The sequence below is a fragment of the Lemur catta genome, chromosome X (assembly GCF_020740605.2).
Source record: "Lemur catta isolate mLemCat1 chromosome X, mLemCat1.pri, whole genome shotgun sequence".
NCBI lineage: Eukaryota > Metazoa > Chordata > Mammalia > Primates > Lemuridae > Lemur > Lemur catta.
The window spans coordinates 20,183,124-20,196,890 of NC_059155.1; the positions used below are offsets into that span (position 1 = coordinate 20,183,124).

The following is a 13,767-nucleotide window of genomic DNA, read 5'->3' on the forward strand; positions in this document are numbered from 1 at the left end:
AGTTACTCTTTATGCATTTAAATGTTGAACTGTTTCAAGTCCATACCCTTCAGTTCCTCTCTTGGCTGTCGTCTTTATTGGGTTATAAACAAGCAACTTTAATGTCAACAAAAAGATGGTCTACCTCTACATTTTTATGTCGATTCTGAAGAATGAATTTCCTTCTCTATTTACAGCTGTATTTTATTAACTGACAATAACTTACTATTTCAAAGTCTTAGAGTCATTTGCCAAAAAATTTTCAGGCCTTAACTGCCTTGTTTATTATAGCTTGAGAAAGGGGATCAGAGTCAGGAGTTATCAATTACACAGTCTGAAATGACAGGAAGATTGTCCTCTTGAAAACAAAAAACATTTTTTTTTCCTTGAAAGAGAAGATGAGGGGAAGCTACTTCCTCTCTTTTTCTGACTGTACCTTCACTTTTCTCTTTAGCACAGACCCTAAAGAGACACTATCAGTATCACCTTGAGGTTTAGTTGAACTTGTCAATTCGTTAATATTCTTCAAAGCAGATTGTTCACTGGCAGGCATCTGGCGAACGGCAGCTTTCACTGCAAACACAGTGTTATCACGAGTAGTACCAACTGGTGATCTTTTTCTCCCAGTAGATCTTAAAGTATAGTCAAAAGGAAATACATTCAAAAGGGATCTTTCCTTTTTCTGTGTAAGAGGGGAAAATAGTTCTTCACTATAGCCAGACATATTTTCCTCTGGAGTTTCACATACTATCGGAGTAGGTGGGTTGCCTTTTACAGAAATATTGGAAAGGCTCTCAGAGAAGTCCATCAGAGCTTCACGGTTTTCTCTGAAGGTATTTGTTACGTATTTCCTTTTTGGCTGGCCAAGCTTGTCTTCAGGAGGCATTGAGACACCTTGAAGTCCACACTCCTTTTGACGATCAATTGTAGATATTAAAGGAAAACCTGCAGGTGACTTCTGGTTCTCACTGCCTCCTGTAGTAGGCTTAGTGCCATTAGAAGAGGATTTCTCAAAAGAAGTCTCTGGGACTTCAAAAGGGTTTTGAGTCAGAAATATACGTGGAAACCCTGGACTTTCCTCCAGTTGCTTTTCATTTCCCAATTCCGTGCGTTTAGTATGTGATTGCTTTATCGATTTTTTAGGCGTATGCACCTGATTTCCCTGTGGAGGGTCCCTGACCCTTTGAGTATGAAAAATGGAGTCATCATCACTATCAGAAATAGCCACATGAAACTGTTGTTTACTCAATTTTATTCTTGCATAAAGGTTTTTATTTTCTTCTTTTAATTTATTCCTTTCTGCAGTGAGATCAGCAATAAACTTAAGATTTTGTTGTTGGATATCATAAAATTCTTTCTGTAGTGTATTCCTGTACGTTTCACTTATTGAACAGCAGTTACATGTTTTTGCGCTTAACTGATCTCGCAAGTCACGAATGGTGCTGTTAAGGATTTTCTGCTGTTCGGTCAACTCTTTAATTTTGGCTGCCGAGCCCGCCCACCTCCCGTCTGCCAACTGCTGTTTCCTCAGACTTGTTAATTTTGCCTGTAAACGGCGCATCTCTTTATCATGGAGCTCTTTTAGTGTTAACCACGCCTTTTTAAAATCATTAGACTCCACGTCACATACACTCAACTGCGAATTATCTTCTTCTGAAGATTTCTTACTACCTCTCTTGCCTCCGTCACCCGTGTTCCCTGCCTGCATCATGTCTCACTGATTTGGGAACAGTTGAGACAGTCCCACAACTGTAGCGTCACCAAGAAAACGGCAGACTTGCCGCTCACTAGAGTTAGGCCGCCGCGGACGACGCGATCCCTTCAACCCCTTTTTACAGACCTTTTGCGAAGCTGTCCAAGGTAGCAGGGGGGAAAAGAGATGCTCAGAGATGGACTGAGAGTCTCAGTTTTTTGAAGGAAAGGAAGTATCGGCTTTTTTGTGGGAAGAGCTGGCTTTTTTGTGAGAAGAGCTCTCGCACCTGAGAGGAGGCGTGTGCCCTCTGGCGCTCGGGCTGCAAGCTCCCCTCACACCAGAGACCGGAAACCCAGTGACTTCTGGGAAAGCCCGCGCTTTTCTGAACAGGAAGGTCTCTGAAAGGGGGGGCGGGGGCGGGGGTGACCGGAAGTTACCCGTAGCTTAATTTTTAAAACATATAAAATTCAACTGTGTTTTAACAGTTTTATTCTTCATGATCAGTATTTTCTAATCATCGGAGCCTATCAATATTTATGATCTTATAAAACAATTGGAAGTAGCTAAATCAAACCCCTCACACTCCCCTCACACGGTTCATTCACCCCTCCGTAAAGCCAACATTGGCCGGGCGCGGTTGCTCGCGCCTGTAGTCCTAGCACTCTGGGAGGCCGAGGCGGGCGGATCGTTCGAGCTCAGGAGTTCGAGACCAGCCTGAGCAAGAGCGAGACCCCGTCTCTCTAAAAATAGAAATAAATTATCTGGTCACCTAAAAATATATATAGAAAAAATTAGCCGGGCATGGTGGCGCATGCCTGTAGTCCCAGCTACTCGGGAGGCTGAGGCAGTAGGATCGCTTGAGCCCAGGAGTCTGAGGTTGCTGTGAGCTAGGCTGACGCCATAGCACTCATTCTAGCCCGGGCAACAGAGTGAGACTCTGCCTCAAAAAAAAAAGCCAACATTGTTTGAGCGTCCATCGTGTGTTTGAGAGGCTCTAGCTCAATTGGAAATTCAGTCATTTGCCTACTTTTGTGATTATGTACAGCATTTTTGCATTTAGAGGAGAGTCCACTGACACCATTAGCTGTGAGTAGGATAAAAAAGGAATGGAAAGTTAAGTGGTGGCAAAATGTTAATAATTTTCTTTTTTTAAAACAAATCTCAGTAAGTGGATATGTCAACGAAGTAAAGAAAGAAATGGGTTAAAAAAGAGAAGTATATGTGATAGATTTAAAGGATTTTTTTGTGTCTGCAATAGTTGTCCCATAGATAGATAGGACATCAGAGTTTATAATCCAAAGACAAGGAGGGAAATAAAGAAAAATTATCTGGTTCATCCTTTGAAGTTTAATGTTCTGAAACTTTAGTTCACAAAGCCCTTTGAGTAGCAGGCAAAGGCTCTTGACCTCAGAAAATGCACATAAACACACCATCTTGCATAAAATTTTAGGGAGTTTGTTAAAAACCCCAGGTCTAAAGTAAAAATACAACAATTTTCCTTCCTCTGTCTACAAGGATGATATGAAGATTGGGATAAGCCATACAAAAAAACATTTACAAAGTAAATAAAAATAATTTTTAAAGCTGAAATAATTACAGATTAAATGAATTAATTCAAAAGAATACATTATGTGTCTTGGGCAGTGGGAGGGGAGAGGAGGATATAGATGAAACAAGATTTGTGGTGAGTTGATGGTTGTTGAAGCTAGGTTATTGATACTAGGGGGTTTATTGTGCTATTTTCTCTAATATTTCAACATATAACACTTGATTTATTCCATTTTCAGATACTCTCTTAACTTACTGGAATAAAGTATCTCCTCAGGAGCTCATAAACATTCTTATACTTCTAGAGTAAGTTATATTAACTTATTTTCATAAACTTCCCCATTAATTTGGGAGGAGCTTAACTACTACCTTTTATTTCTTTTTTCAACAGCTTGTTTGCTAATAATGTAGAAAATGTTAAAATATTTTAATAAGATAGAGAGGCTGACCATCCTTACAGCCTAGCAGGGTTCTTTCTGTGGTCTGGAAAACTAGAAGTGGTATCAGCTGCCCTACATCATTCATTTGGAACAGATGCTGAATTAATGGAGCAGCTTAAATGATTGGAATTTAGAATTTATACTCATGTACAGCTGAGTAATTCTGCCGCCTTCAGAAATGTGTGTAATGTTATGTATGCATATATACACACACATACAATATATAGTCCAAGACACTTGGGGAAAAACCTAGTCTGGAGATGAAAAATTGTCCTATATTGTATGTTGAGCTATTTTTGCATTATTATTGAAAACTAAAAGAAAAATGAGGCATAGAATAAAATGCAAGAAATTTTTACATGATAGTACACATAGATGATTTGTATTGCATGTCTACCAAAACGCAGAGAAGATAATGCATAACCATTTGATTAAAGTCTTTCAAAATTTTTCCAAAAATGTCAGCAGACTAAACAGTTCAGATTTTAAAACTACTGTAATTATAATGAAATATTTACTAATGAAAATATCTGATGTTGGGGATTTGCTTCAAAAAAGATAGGAGATAGGAAGGGTGGAAGGAGATCAGGAGACCTGTTCTGGGAAGAAGTTAAACAATAATGGCCATGAATTTAATAATTGTTGAAGCTAGGGGGTGATGAGTACATGGGAGCTTGAAATTTTCAGTAATAGAAAGTATTTTAATGCCATTATAAAAAATGTAGCAATTGCCACAATTTTTACTGCTTAAGATCCTTTTTAAGGTATTAATGACTATGCTAGAGATCTTTCTATGACATATTTGTTACAGAGCACAGAGAGTGATTTGCATTGACAAGTTTTTTTTTTTAAACCTGTCATTAGAATTGTATATGAAGACATGAGGGTTTGGGTACTGATGTAATTGTAGCAAATAGAAAGATATTTTAATATAACGTGGCAAGCCCATACTTATGATGTGTATTTATTTTTGTATACCGAAACACATATTACTGTAATATGATTTAAATAGGATGTTCTTTGTAACTCATGATTTTTCAAACCTTACTTGTTAAATTGTAGAGGATGTTAATATATTACTAACATGGCATTGTTTTTTTTTCTAGAGTATGTTTGTTTCACTTTAGATATATGGGGAAAAGAAACATAGCAAGGTAATTCCTATAGCACTGCCATTTCCGTTTTTTCCTTCTCTTCCAACAGAGGGTAATCTTAGTCATGCCATTTAAAACCCAGATTATTAATTTTCAGATAACGTTAAGACACATATGATTTAGTTAACATGTCCCAACTCAAAGTTTAAACCAATGTAAACTGATACATTTGTAAGTTTTCCAAGGGGAAATGGTTAGAGTGATATGCAGAATTTCTACCTTGTGAGATCTCCCTAAACTTAGGACAGATGCTTACCTTTTCTTAAGGACTTGAGAAGGGACTATATCCAGGGAAAGGCAGGAAATGAAAGTGGGAACACCTATGAGGTCTGTATTGTTTACACTCTCTTGATACTCACCTCAATTACTAAGGTAAATGGAATCCCTAACAGTGATTGAGACATACATTATATGTTATCTATTTCCTCTTTTTGCTGTTTAAGTCCTAGTGAAATAAATACTTAAGGACATATTTAAGGGATCCTAAGGCAAATAAGGTTACTTGCTTCAATAAGATATATTATAGTTTTTTTTAAAGTTAAATTCTATGGCCCTTCCAAAAACTAAAGAGGCTGTTTGGATGGTGTTTATTGCTGAGTCTCTGGAACAGCCTAATAATAGGTAGTTCAAGTGATGAGACTTCCAATTTCTACCATCTGTCCCTATGACTTGTAGCTGGTTTGGTCATTGTTGCTCTGAGTCTCAGCCTGTAGGATCGTCGACTATCCCACTATGTTTATTTGAGGATAGACAAACTATTTCTTTACTTCACATATGACCCAGCTGTAATTTTTTAAATGGAACCTTGACATTAAAGGAAAACAAAGAACAATTCTCAAATCCTAGCAATAGGCATTTTTACAGAGTAAAAATTTCGGATTCAAATTTACCTCAAGTTCAGGAACAGATTACATTGTCACTCATTCTTGAACATCTGAAGCCAGGATTTTCCCCCTCATTTCAACCCTGAATGTCCCTCTCACTGTATTCTCTTACTCTTGCCCTTTCTCACCTCCTGGGAAAAGACTGAATCTTATTCGGGTGTTGGTCACTTAACCTCCGATGTTTTTGAGGAGAAGGAGAGAAGTGGGAAGCACTTCATAAATTACTTAATTACATTCTTATGATAGAAACTATTTTAAAGATTCATTAAAACTTCATACAATTTCCCAGTGACACCTTATTTAATTCAAGTAATAGTTCATAGAATATTGAGTATAGTACCATGTTTATGTGGAAACCTAATTATTTTTTAGTTAAAAAGAATTTAACATTGAGATAAAGTATTAGAGCACTACAGTTCCTAATGTTAAAATTTATTTTAGGGTTCATGATGCCTGGCTGTCAAAACACTTTGGAATAGACCGGAAATCACAAACCATGCCAGCTCTTCGAAACAGAACGGGAATAATGCAGGCCCGGCTTCAACATCTTAGTAGCCTGGAAAGTTCATTTACACTAAATCACAGTGAGTGAAAATGTGTGTGGGGTGCCCATTTGAATCAACCATGTACTGCTATTATCCTTAAAGAAATACTGGTTTAAATCACTCAAAGTGATGGATACCCTAAATATCCTAACTTGATCATTATACATTCTCTGCATGAAAAAATATCACATGTACCCTATAAATATGTACAAACAAAGTCCTGGTTTAATTCATCAATATGATAGGAAATTATTTCCCATACATAGATAAATATGTATATCTCTGCTATGTATTTTTATATAATCAATTTTATCATATATGTCTATAAAATGATAAAATGTGCATGGATCTTTCAACAATTGTAGGTAATGATGTTTTTCCTTAATATTAAAGAAATTAAATTCCTGTGGAATTTCTGTTCTCATCTTATTTTTATATTGGATATCCTTCATTCCTATTGTTGAACTTTAACTTAATAGTGTATGTATTTAATAATATCTGTTTAGAGTTACTCTTGGTCATTTAATGATTAGGGAATCCCACATGCTGAGTTGACTATATAAATCAATGAATTCTAAATACCATTTTGACAAAGGTTTATTTCAGACAGATTGAAGTATTGACAAGGCAAATAGGACAAGGAGAGAAATCTTGCCCAGCTGGGAAAGCTAGAGGGTTATATAAACAGAAGCTATCCTATGAAAAGCAAGTATTAATAAAAACTCAAAGAGTAAGAAAATTTTGTTTCCACACAGTCCTCTGGAGGTTGCCGAAAAGGAAGCTAGCAAAATTGGCTTTGTGGTAATGCCTAATAATAAAAAATAATATCTTGAGCAGATAGACCCTGAGCTAATAGACTCAAGACCTTTAAATATACAAATTTTAAAGCCTTCAGCTTCTTGTAAAAGTAAAAAGAGCCTAATTCTTTCAGCTGGCCGAGATATTCTGTTTTCCTTGTGATTTAGAAACAAGTCTCATATCAATGGCATAATTGAAAGTGTCTGACCATAGGACACCACTGTCTGTATGTAGCTGAATTTCTGTGGGTTTCTTATTTTTACCCACATAATTAGTGGCATGACCTAGAATGCTTCCCACATTATTTCCTAGTTACATCACCATAGTTCATCACTGAAATCTTGTCTCCAGAGAAGTGGGCACCTAATTATGCGCTGCAGAGCTATTGATACCGAGCCAAAGTGAAAATTATTGGAATCGATGAACCTAGACCATATTTGATTAAGGAATAAATACAGTGAAACTCATTAGGTCTGGTGATATTGCAAGCCTCCTTCCTTCTTGCTTATCTCTCTGAGTCTTTGGAGAGAAATTCATTTAACACTCTTAATGTGCATCTCTGTGTTGGGCAAAGTTTAATTTAGTTTTTTATCCTAGGTTCTGCAACAACTGAAGCAGACATTTTCCACCAGGCACTTCTTGAAGGCAATACTGCTACTGAAGTTTCCCTAACAGTACTAGATACTATATCATTTTTCACCCAATGCTTCAAGGTAAAAATGAAGAGTTAGAATTCAGTTGGTATCATTGCAAAAGGAATGTTATACGAAAATTAACTAGTCAGATGCAGGATAGCGTAGTGAAAAAGGCTGGCATGAACAGTCATGAAACGTGGATGGCAGACCGAGTTTGGCTATCATGCGACCTTGGGAAGTCTCTTTTGTCACTCATAAAGTGAGAGGATTGGATTAACTTGCTCTTAAGCTCTCTTCCACCTCTTAAATTCTGTTATTTTATTTTCATGTTTAAAAACAGTTTTGTTTCTTACTTTTAATAAAATAGCTAGTAATTTTTAGCCCAAATTATGATTGTAACAGTTTGCTGAAATCATCCCCATTGTGACTAGGTGTCCTGTCAGGGTAGATGATGTTCAGGCAGGCTGGCACTTAACTGTTTTTTCCCAGACGTTTGCCTCGCAGTACAAGTCATCAGTGCTGTGAGTTTTAAAAGAAGGTAAAAACAGTTATCTTGCAGGGTTGTTGTAGGGGTAAATTAGGATAATGGATGTGAGTGCTTTGAAAAGTAAAAACTATGTGACTGTAATTTTAGGGTAGCATTAGTGGGAGAAACCAAAGGTGAAAAATCTTGCTTGCTGTCGATTGAGTTATACAGATAATGTTTCTCCCCTTTTCCCTCCTTCTCTAAGTAATTCAGTTAATTTGCTTCAGCCCTCCAGAATTACTATGGAAATCTGGCCTGTGATTTTAAAAGAGGCTTATAAAGGAAAATTGAATTAGATAATAATAAGAAATGGGCTACAGAATCCCTTTATGAAGTATTAGGTTTAGTCTGATTAAAATGCAACAGAAGCCCATTTTTTGTTGTGCCGATAAATAAGAAAGGCATTTGGCTTGTGACTTGCGTTGTATTCCTTCCTCCTATTCCAATACTTCTTGTTTATTTAACAAACATTTATATATCTCTTGGTGGGTGTCAGGTACTATATTAAATGCTATGCAAATATTAACTCACCTTTCATTGTGAGACTAAATATGGGAAAGGGGAGGGATCCTTTAAGCAACATCTCCCCCAAATTGCCCTCCCGTCAGCCCTGGATAAGTTTTAAGAGCTTTTTTCTTGTTTGTAGTAATCTCATTGAGATGTAATTGATATATAATAAACTGCATGTGTTTAAAGTACAAAAAATTTAGAAAATAAAGGTAATGAAATGTTCTAAAATTGGATCGTGGAGGTCACCCACCTCTGTCACCAGGTTTACTAAAAGTAATTGAATTGTACACTTGAAAGCAGTGAATTTTATGGTATGTAAATTATATGTCAGTAAACTTAAAAATACAAATAAGAACTCACTTTTAATTCTCATGATAGCTGAGGTTCATGGGCAGTTAATGTCACATAACTGGGCAGTGACAGAATGAGATCTAGGCCAGTTATCACGAGAATCTGTGATTCTAGCCACTATACTATGCTTGGAAATAGACTAAGGAAAGTGCCAGAAAAAATCAAACACCATTCAGGGATTCTGGCTGTTGATGTTACCATTATATCTGTCATAACTTTGCTTTACTGTTTTGTTTTTTTTGGGGGGGGGATTTATTGTTGTTTTTGGACAAATTGTAACCTGTAGATTAGTTTCTTGTGGTAAGATAGGATAGGAGGGTGGAGCTGGAGAGGTTAACCAATGCTATTTTTAAAATAAGATTCACAAACTAATAGATATTTGTCTACAATTTGTTGTTTCTTTTGTGTTTCATTGCAAGGGGTATTTAAACAATTTACATAGTCTGTTCAATTGTGACACCTGTTATTTATTATCTCTATTCATAGAAGGCTTAATTTGTCACTAAACATGATCTTGTACTAAACATACTTTTAAAAGTAAATTAGATAATCTTTTAAAATAGAATTCGTATTTTCTAATTCTTACATTACAGTATTTAGTCTCCCTCAGAGAAATACAAAGGCTGGTTGCCTTGTGTTCATTTTTCATTTACTGATTTTTTTTTTTGAAACAGAGTCTTGCTCTGTTGCCCAGTAGAGTGCCATGGCATCAGCTTAGCTCACAGCAAACTCAAATTCCGGGGCTGAAGTGATCCTCCTGCCTCAGCCTCTCAGATTGCTAGGATTACAGGCGTGAGCCACCACGCCCAGCCTCTAGTTTGCTCATTTTTGATTGAGAAGCTATATAGTATAGGTTAACAGAAAATACTCTTTTCCCCATACCAGTTCTGTATTTTGCTGTGTTGCATTGGAGAAATAATTTTTTTCTACCTCTTTAAAATGCTGGGATTAGGTATTCTCAATGTAGTTTGTGTAGTATTTTGAGATTTCCAAGTTGAAAGATGGCACAAATTTTTTTTTTTGAGACAGAGTCTCACTCTGTTGCCCAGACTAGAGTGCCATGGCGTCAGCCTAGCTCACAGCAACCTCCAATTCCTGGGCTCAAGCAATCCTCCCGTCTCAGCCTCCCAAGTAGCTGGGACTACAAGCATGTGCCACCATGCCTGGCTAATTTTTTCTATATATATTTTTAGCTGTCCATATAATTTCTTTCTATTTTTAGTAGAGACAGGGTCTCGCTCTTGCTCAGGCTGGTCTCGAACTCCTGACCTCGAGCGATCCTCCCGCCTCGGCCTCCCAGAGTGCTGGGATTACAGGCGTGAGCCACCGCACCCGGCCCACAAATATTTTTAAATTATGTTTAAGAACCTTTTATTTTTCTGAAACTTTCAAACAGTGGTTTCATAAACAAGTATTGGTAAAATCAGTTTTCTCCTTCTTGCTGGGGCATAAAGTATTTCTGCAAACTGTATTTTTGCTTATGTTTTGTAGAGTCAACTTTTAAATAATGATGGCCACAACCCATTAATGAAAAAAGTGTTTGATATTCATCTTGCTTTTCTTAAAAATGGACAATCTGAAGTGTCATTGAAACACGTATTTGCCTCCCTGAGAGCTTTCATCAGTAAGGTGAGGACAGAAACTTCGGAGCTGCTGGTGGCCTCTCTTTGTGGCAAAAAGGAAAGAGGGGAGAGGGGGTCATTGTGGTAAGCTAACGAAGCCATTAAGTGCTGCCTTTGAAAATAGAAATACAGGACAACAGAACACATACAGATAGCATGACTGAGAATCCCCTCAAATCAGAACCTATTTTTTATTTTACCCCATTATACCTTCCTTTTTCAGTAGGTTCCTTTAAAGAGTGTAATTTTCAAATTACCAACTTTGCCAGTTTTTCTTCTATATTTTGCTTTTTTTAAGGTATTATCATACTGGAAGTATATAACCCAGTAATGCACTCATATATAAGCACTTTGAAAGCAGGGACCAACTTTTGTAACCTCAGGGTATTGTGTAGTATAATATCTTGCAAATGGTAGGCACTTGGTACCTGTTCAAATGGACAAATCCTTTCTTTTAGTGCTAGTTGTGTCTGAGGGCCCTAAATGTGCAGGCCTTTTACCTCATCTAAACAATAACCTTAAACTTGGCTTTTAAGAAGTATGACTGACACAGACAGCAAAGACTTATTTAGTCTTCTTTTGATAGTTTTTAAACTTAAGAATGAGCATAATAAACCAAGATAGACTTAAGGATACGGAAGAGCACAGTCCAGGTCTTCTACTCTGGTGTGTGTAACTCCAACAAGACAAAGAAATTCAATTCGTTTATTTGTGTAATAGGATAGCTAAACATGGAAAACTTTGTTTTTGGTCATCATTATTCTCATGGCAGCTAATTACATTTAATTGATATAGAAATTAGATGAATTTTAAGTTTGATTTTATTGCCATTCTTTAATATAATTTATGAATGAAGAAATCTATGGAAAACTGAGTTCAACACAGGCATGATACAAGAAACAAAGGGAAAGAGATTCAGAAATAATTCATTTAACAAGCAATTATGAGGTAGATACTGACAAGATATAGTCCCTAAGAGCTTACTGTCCAGTAGAGGGAAACACACACACATAAAGATACACACACACACACACACACACACACATGCACATAAACAAATCCTATCAGGACAAAAGAACTCTGTAGAGAGAATTGAGGATGGGTGGGAGAAAGAGGAAAAATGCTGTAAGTTGGCAAAAGTTTCTCTGCAGCAGAGCTAGGATTTATTATGGATTTAGCAAGAGTTGAGAGTGAAGATGTAAATGGGGAACAGACTGTGTGTACTCATCTTAAGAGTTGGACTTCATCTTTTAGTCATCAGGTAACCAAGGGAGGGTTTTAAGCAGGGAAGTAACATAGTTAGATTTATATTAAGAAAGAATTGGTGTGGCAGGGAAGAAAACTCTATAAAAGTGATGTGAAAGAGGGGTTGGTGGTAGTACAAAGACTAGTTGCAACAGGCTAGAAAAGAAATAAGGGTCTGAAGTAAGGCGGTGTCGGTGCATATGGAGAGTTAGAAGCAGATGGGACATGTTAAAGAGATAGAATTTATAGGATTTGGTCTCACGTCACTGATAGTATGGTGGGGTGTGAAATGGTTGGCTGATGTGAAGTGTAGGAGAAAGACTACATTTGAGATAAAAGTTAATGAATTTTGTTTTGTAGACCTGTTGAATTTAAGGTGCCTATGACACATTTGGATATATCTATCTTTACGCTGGTGAGGGATCTCTGGTGAGGGATCTGGATTGGAGAGCTAGACTTGGAATCACCCTCCATTCATCCATGTTGTATTTATTGATCACCTTCTTTGTTTTGAGTGCTGTACTAGATCCTGGAGATACAATGGTAGAGATACAAAAGAAACATACTCTCTGCTCTCATGAAGCTTTCATTCTTGGCAGGGAGGCACAAAATAAATAAGTAAATAAAATAATTAGTAATTATGATAAGTTCTAAGAAGGAAACAAACAGGGTGTTGAGATAGATTATAATGATTTGTGGGAGATACCTTACTTTAGATAGGTTTGTCACTTTTAAAGTGTGACCTGAACTGTGAAAAGGGGTCAGCTCAAGGAAGAACATTCTAGGCAGAAGGACATGGGTATGCAAAGACCCCGAGTAGGCAAAGAGTTTGGAATATGCTGGGAATGAAAAGGCCAGTATAGATGGAGCATAGTGAACTAGGGAGGGCATTAGCATATAAGAGGTAGTTGAAGCCATGGGAGGAGTGGTTTGATTTCCCCTGGAGAGTACATAGAGAAAGGACAAAAAAAGGTGAAGAGCAGAACGTTGGAGAAAAACAACATAGAAGGGTTTGGAAGAGGAATCTGTAAAGGAGACAAGAGGGAGCAGTCAGAGATAGGAAGAAAGACAGGAAAGAAGGATATCATGGAAGCCAAAGGAGGAAAGAGTTCCAACGTTGTCATGAGGTATAGGATTGTCAAATAAGGTAAAAAGGAAAGGGGGGTCTATTAGAATTGATAATTAGGAGGTGATTGATTATTTGGACCATTGCCCACTCAGAGAAGTGAGTAATATGGGTGGAAGACTTAGTGTAGGGATTAACTACACTGTAGCTATGCCGTCCCTTAATTTGTTTTTCTTTTTTTGTGTGTGTGAGAGGAGACAGGGTCTTGCTCTATCACCCAGGCTGGAGTGCAGTGGCACCATCGTAGCTCACTGCAGCCTTGAACTTCTAGACTCAAGTGGTCTTCCTGCCTCAGCCTCCTGCGTAGCTGGGCATACACTAGCCTGGCTAATTTCTTAAATTTTTTTGTAGAGATGGGGTCTCACTATATTGCCCAGTCTGGTCTCAAACTCCTGGCCTCAAGTGATTGTCCCACCTTGGCCTCGCAAAGTGCTGGGATTACAGACATGAGCCACCGTGCCCAGCCCTTAAATGTTTATTTTCATACTAGAGTATCTTGTTCAGCAAGAGTTGGTTTAATCTGGTAAAACTATTAATGAGATTTCCCAGTTTCCCAATCAGAAAACATCTGTTAAGCATTCATTACCTGCATAGTATTGCACTTGGTATTAAGGTAAAATAAAGAAGGTACATTCGTATAACATGGGTTTAAATTCAAGGTTCCCAAGAAATAATTTTCAAAGGGTGGCCCTCTAGCTTCATACTCTCTGA

At 37.3% G+C, this 13,767-nt stretch overlaps 1 protein-coding gene across 7 annotated transcripts in view; it reads left to right on the forward strand.

The window, feature by feature from the left end:
- DOCK11 (dedicator of cytokinesis 11) overlaps window positions 1-13,767 on the forward strand; it is a 172,576-nt gene that overhangs the window by 123,645 nt on the left and 35,164 nt on the right. For 6 of the 7 annotated variants that reach the window (XM_045538712.1, XM_045538711.1, XM_045538715.1 and 3 more), the window contains 5 exons: window positions 3,460-3,526; window positions 4,767-4,814; window positions 6,140-6,282; window positions 7,639-7,754; window positions 10,555-10,692. In XM_045538712.1, coding sequence (XP_045394668.1) covers window positions 3,460-3,526; window positions 4,767-4,814; window positions 6,140-6,282; window positions 7,639-7,754; window positions 10,555-10,692 — 512 coding nt within the window. The remainder of the gene's footprint in view (window positions 1-3,459; window positions 3,527-4,766; window positions 4,815-6,139; window positions 6,283-7,638; window positions 7,755-10,554; window positions 10,693-13,767) is intronic. The other variant, XM_045538718.1, reaches the window with a different exon arrangement.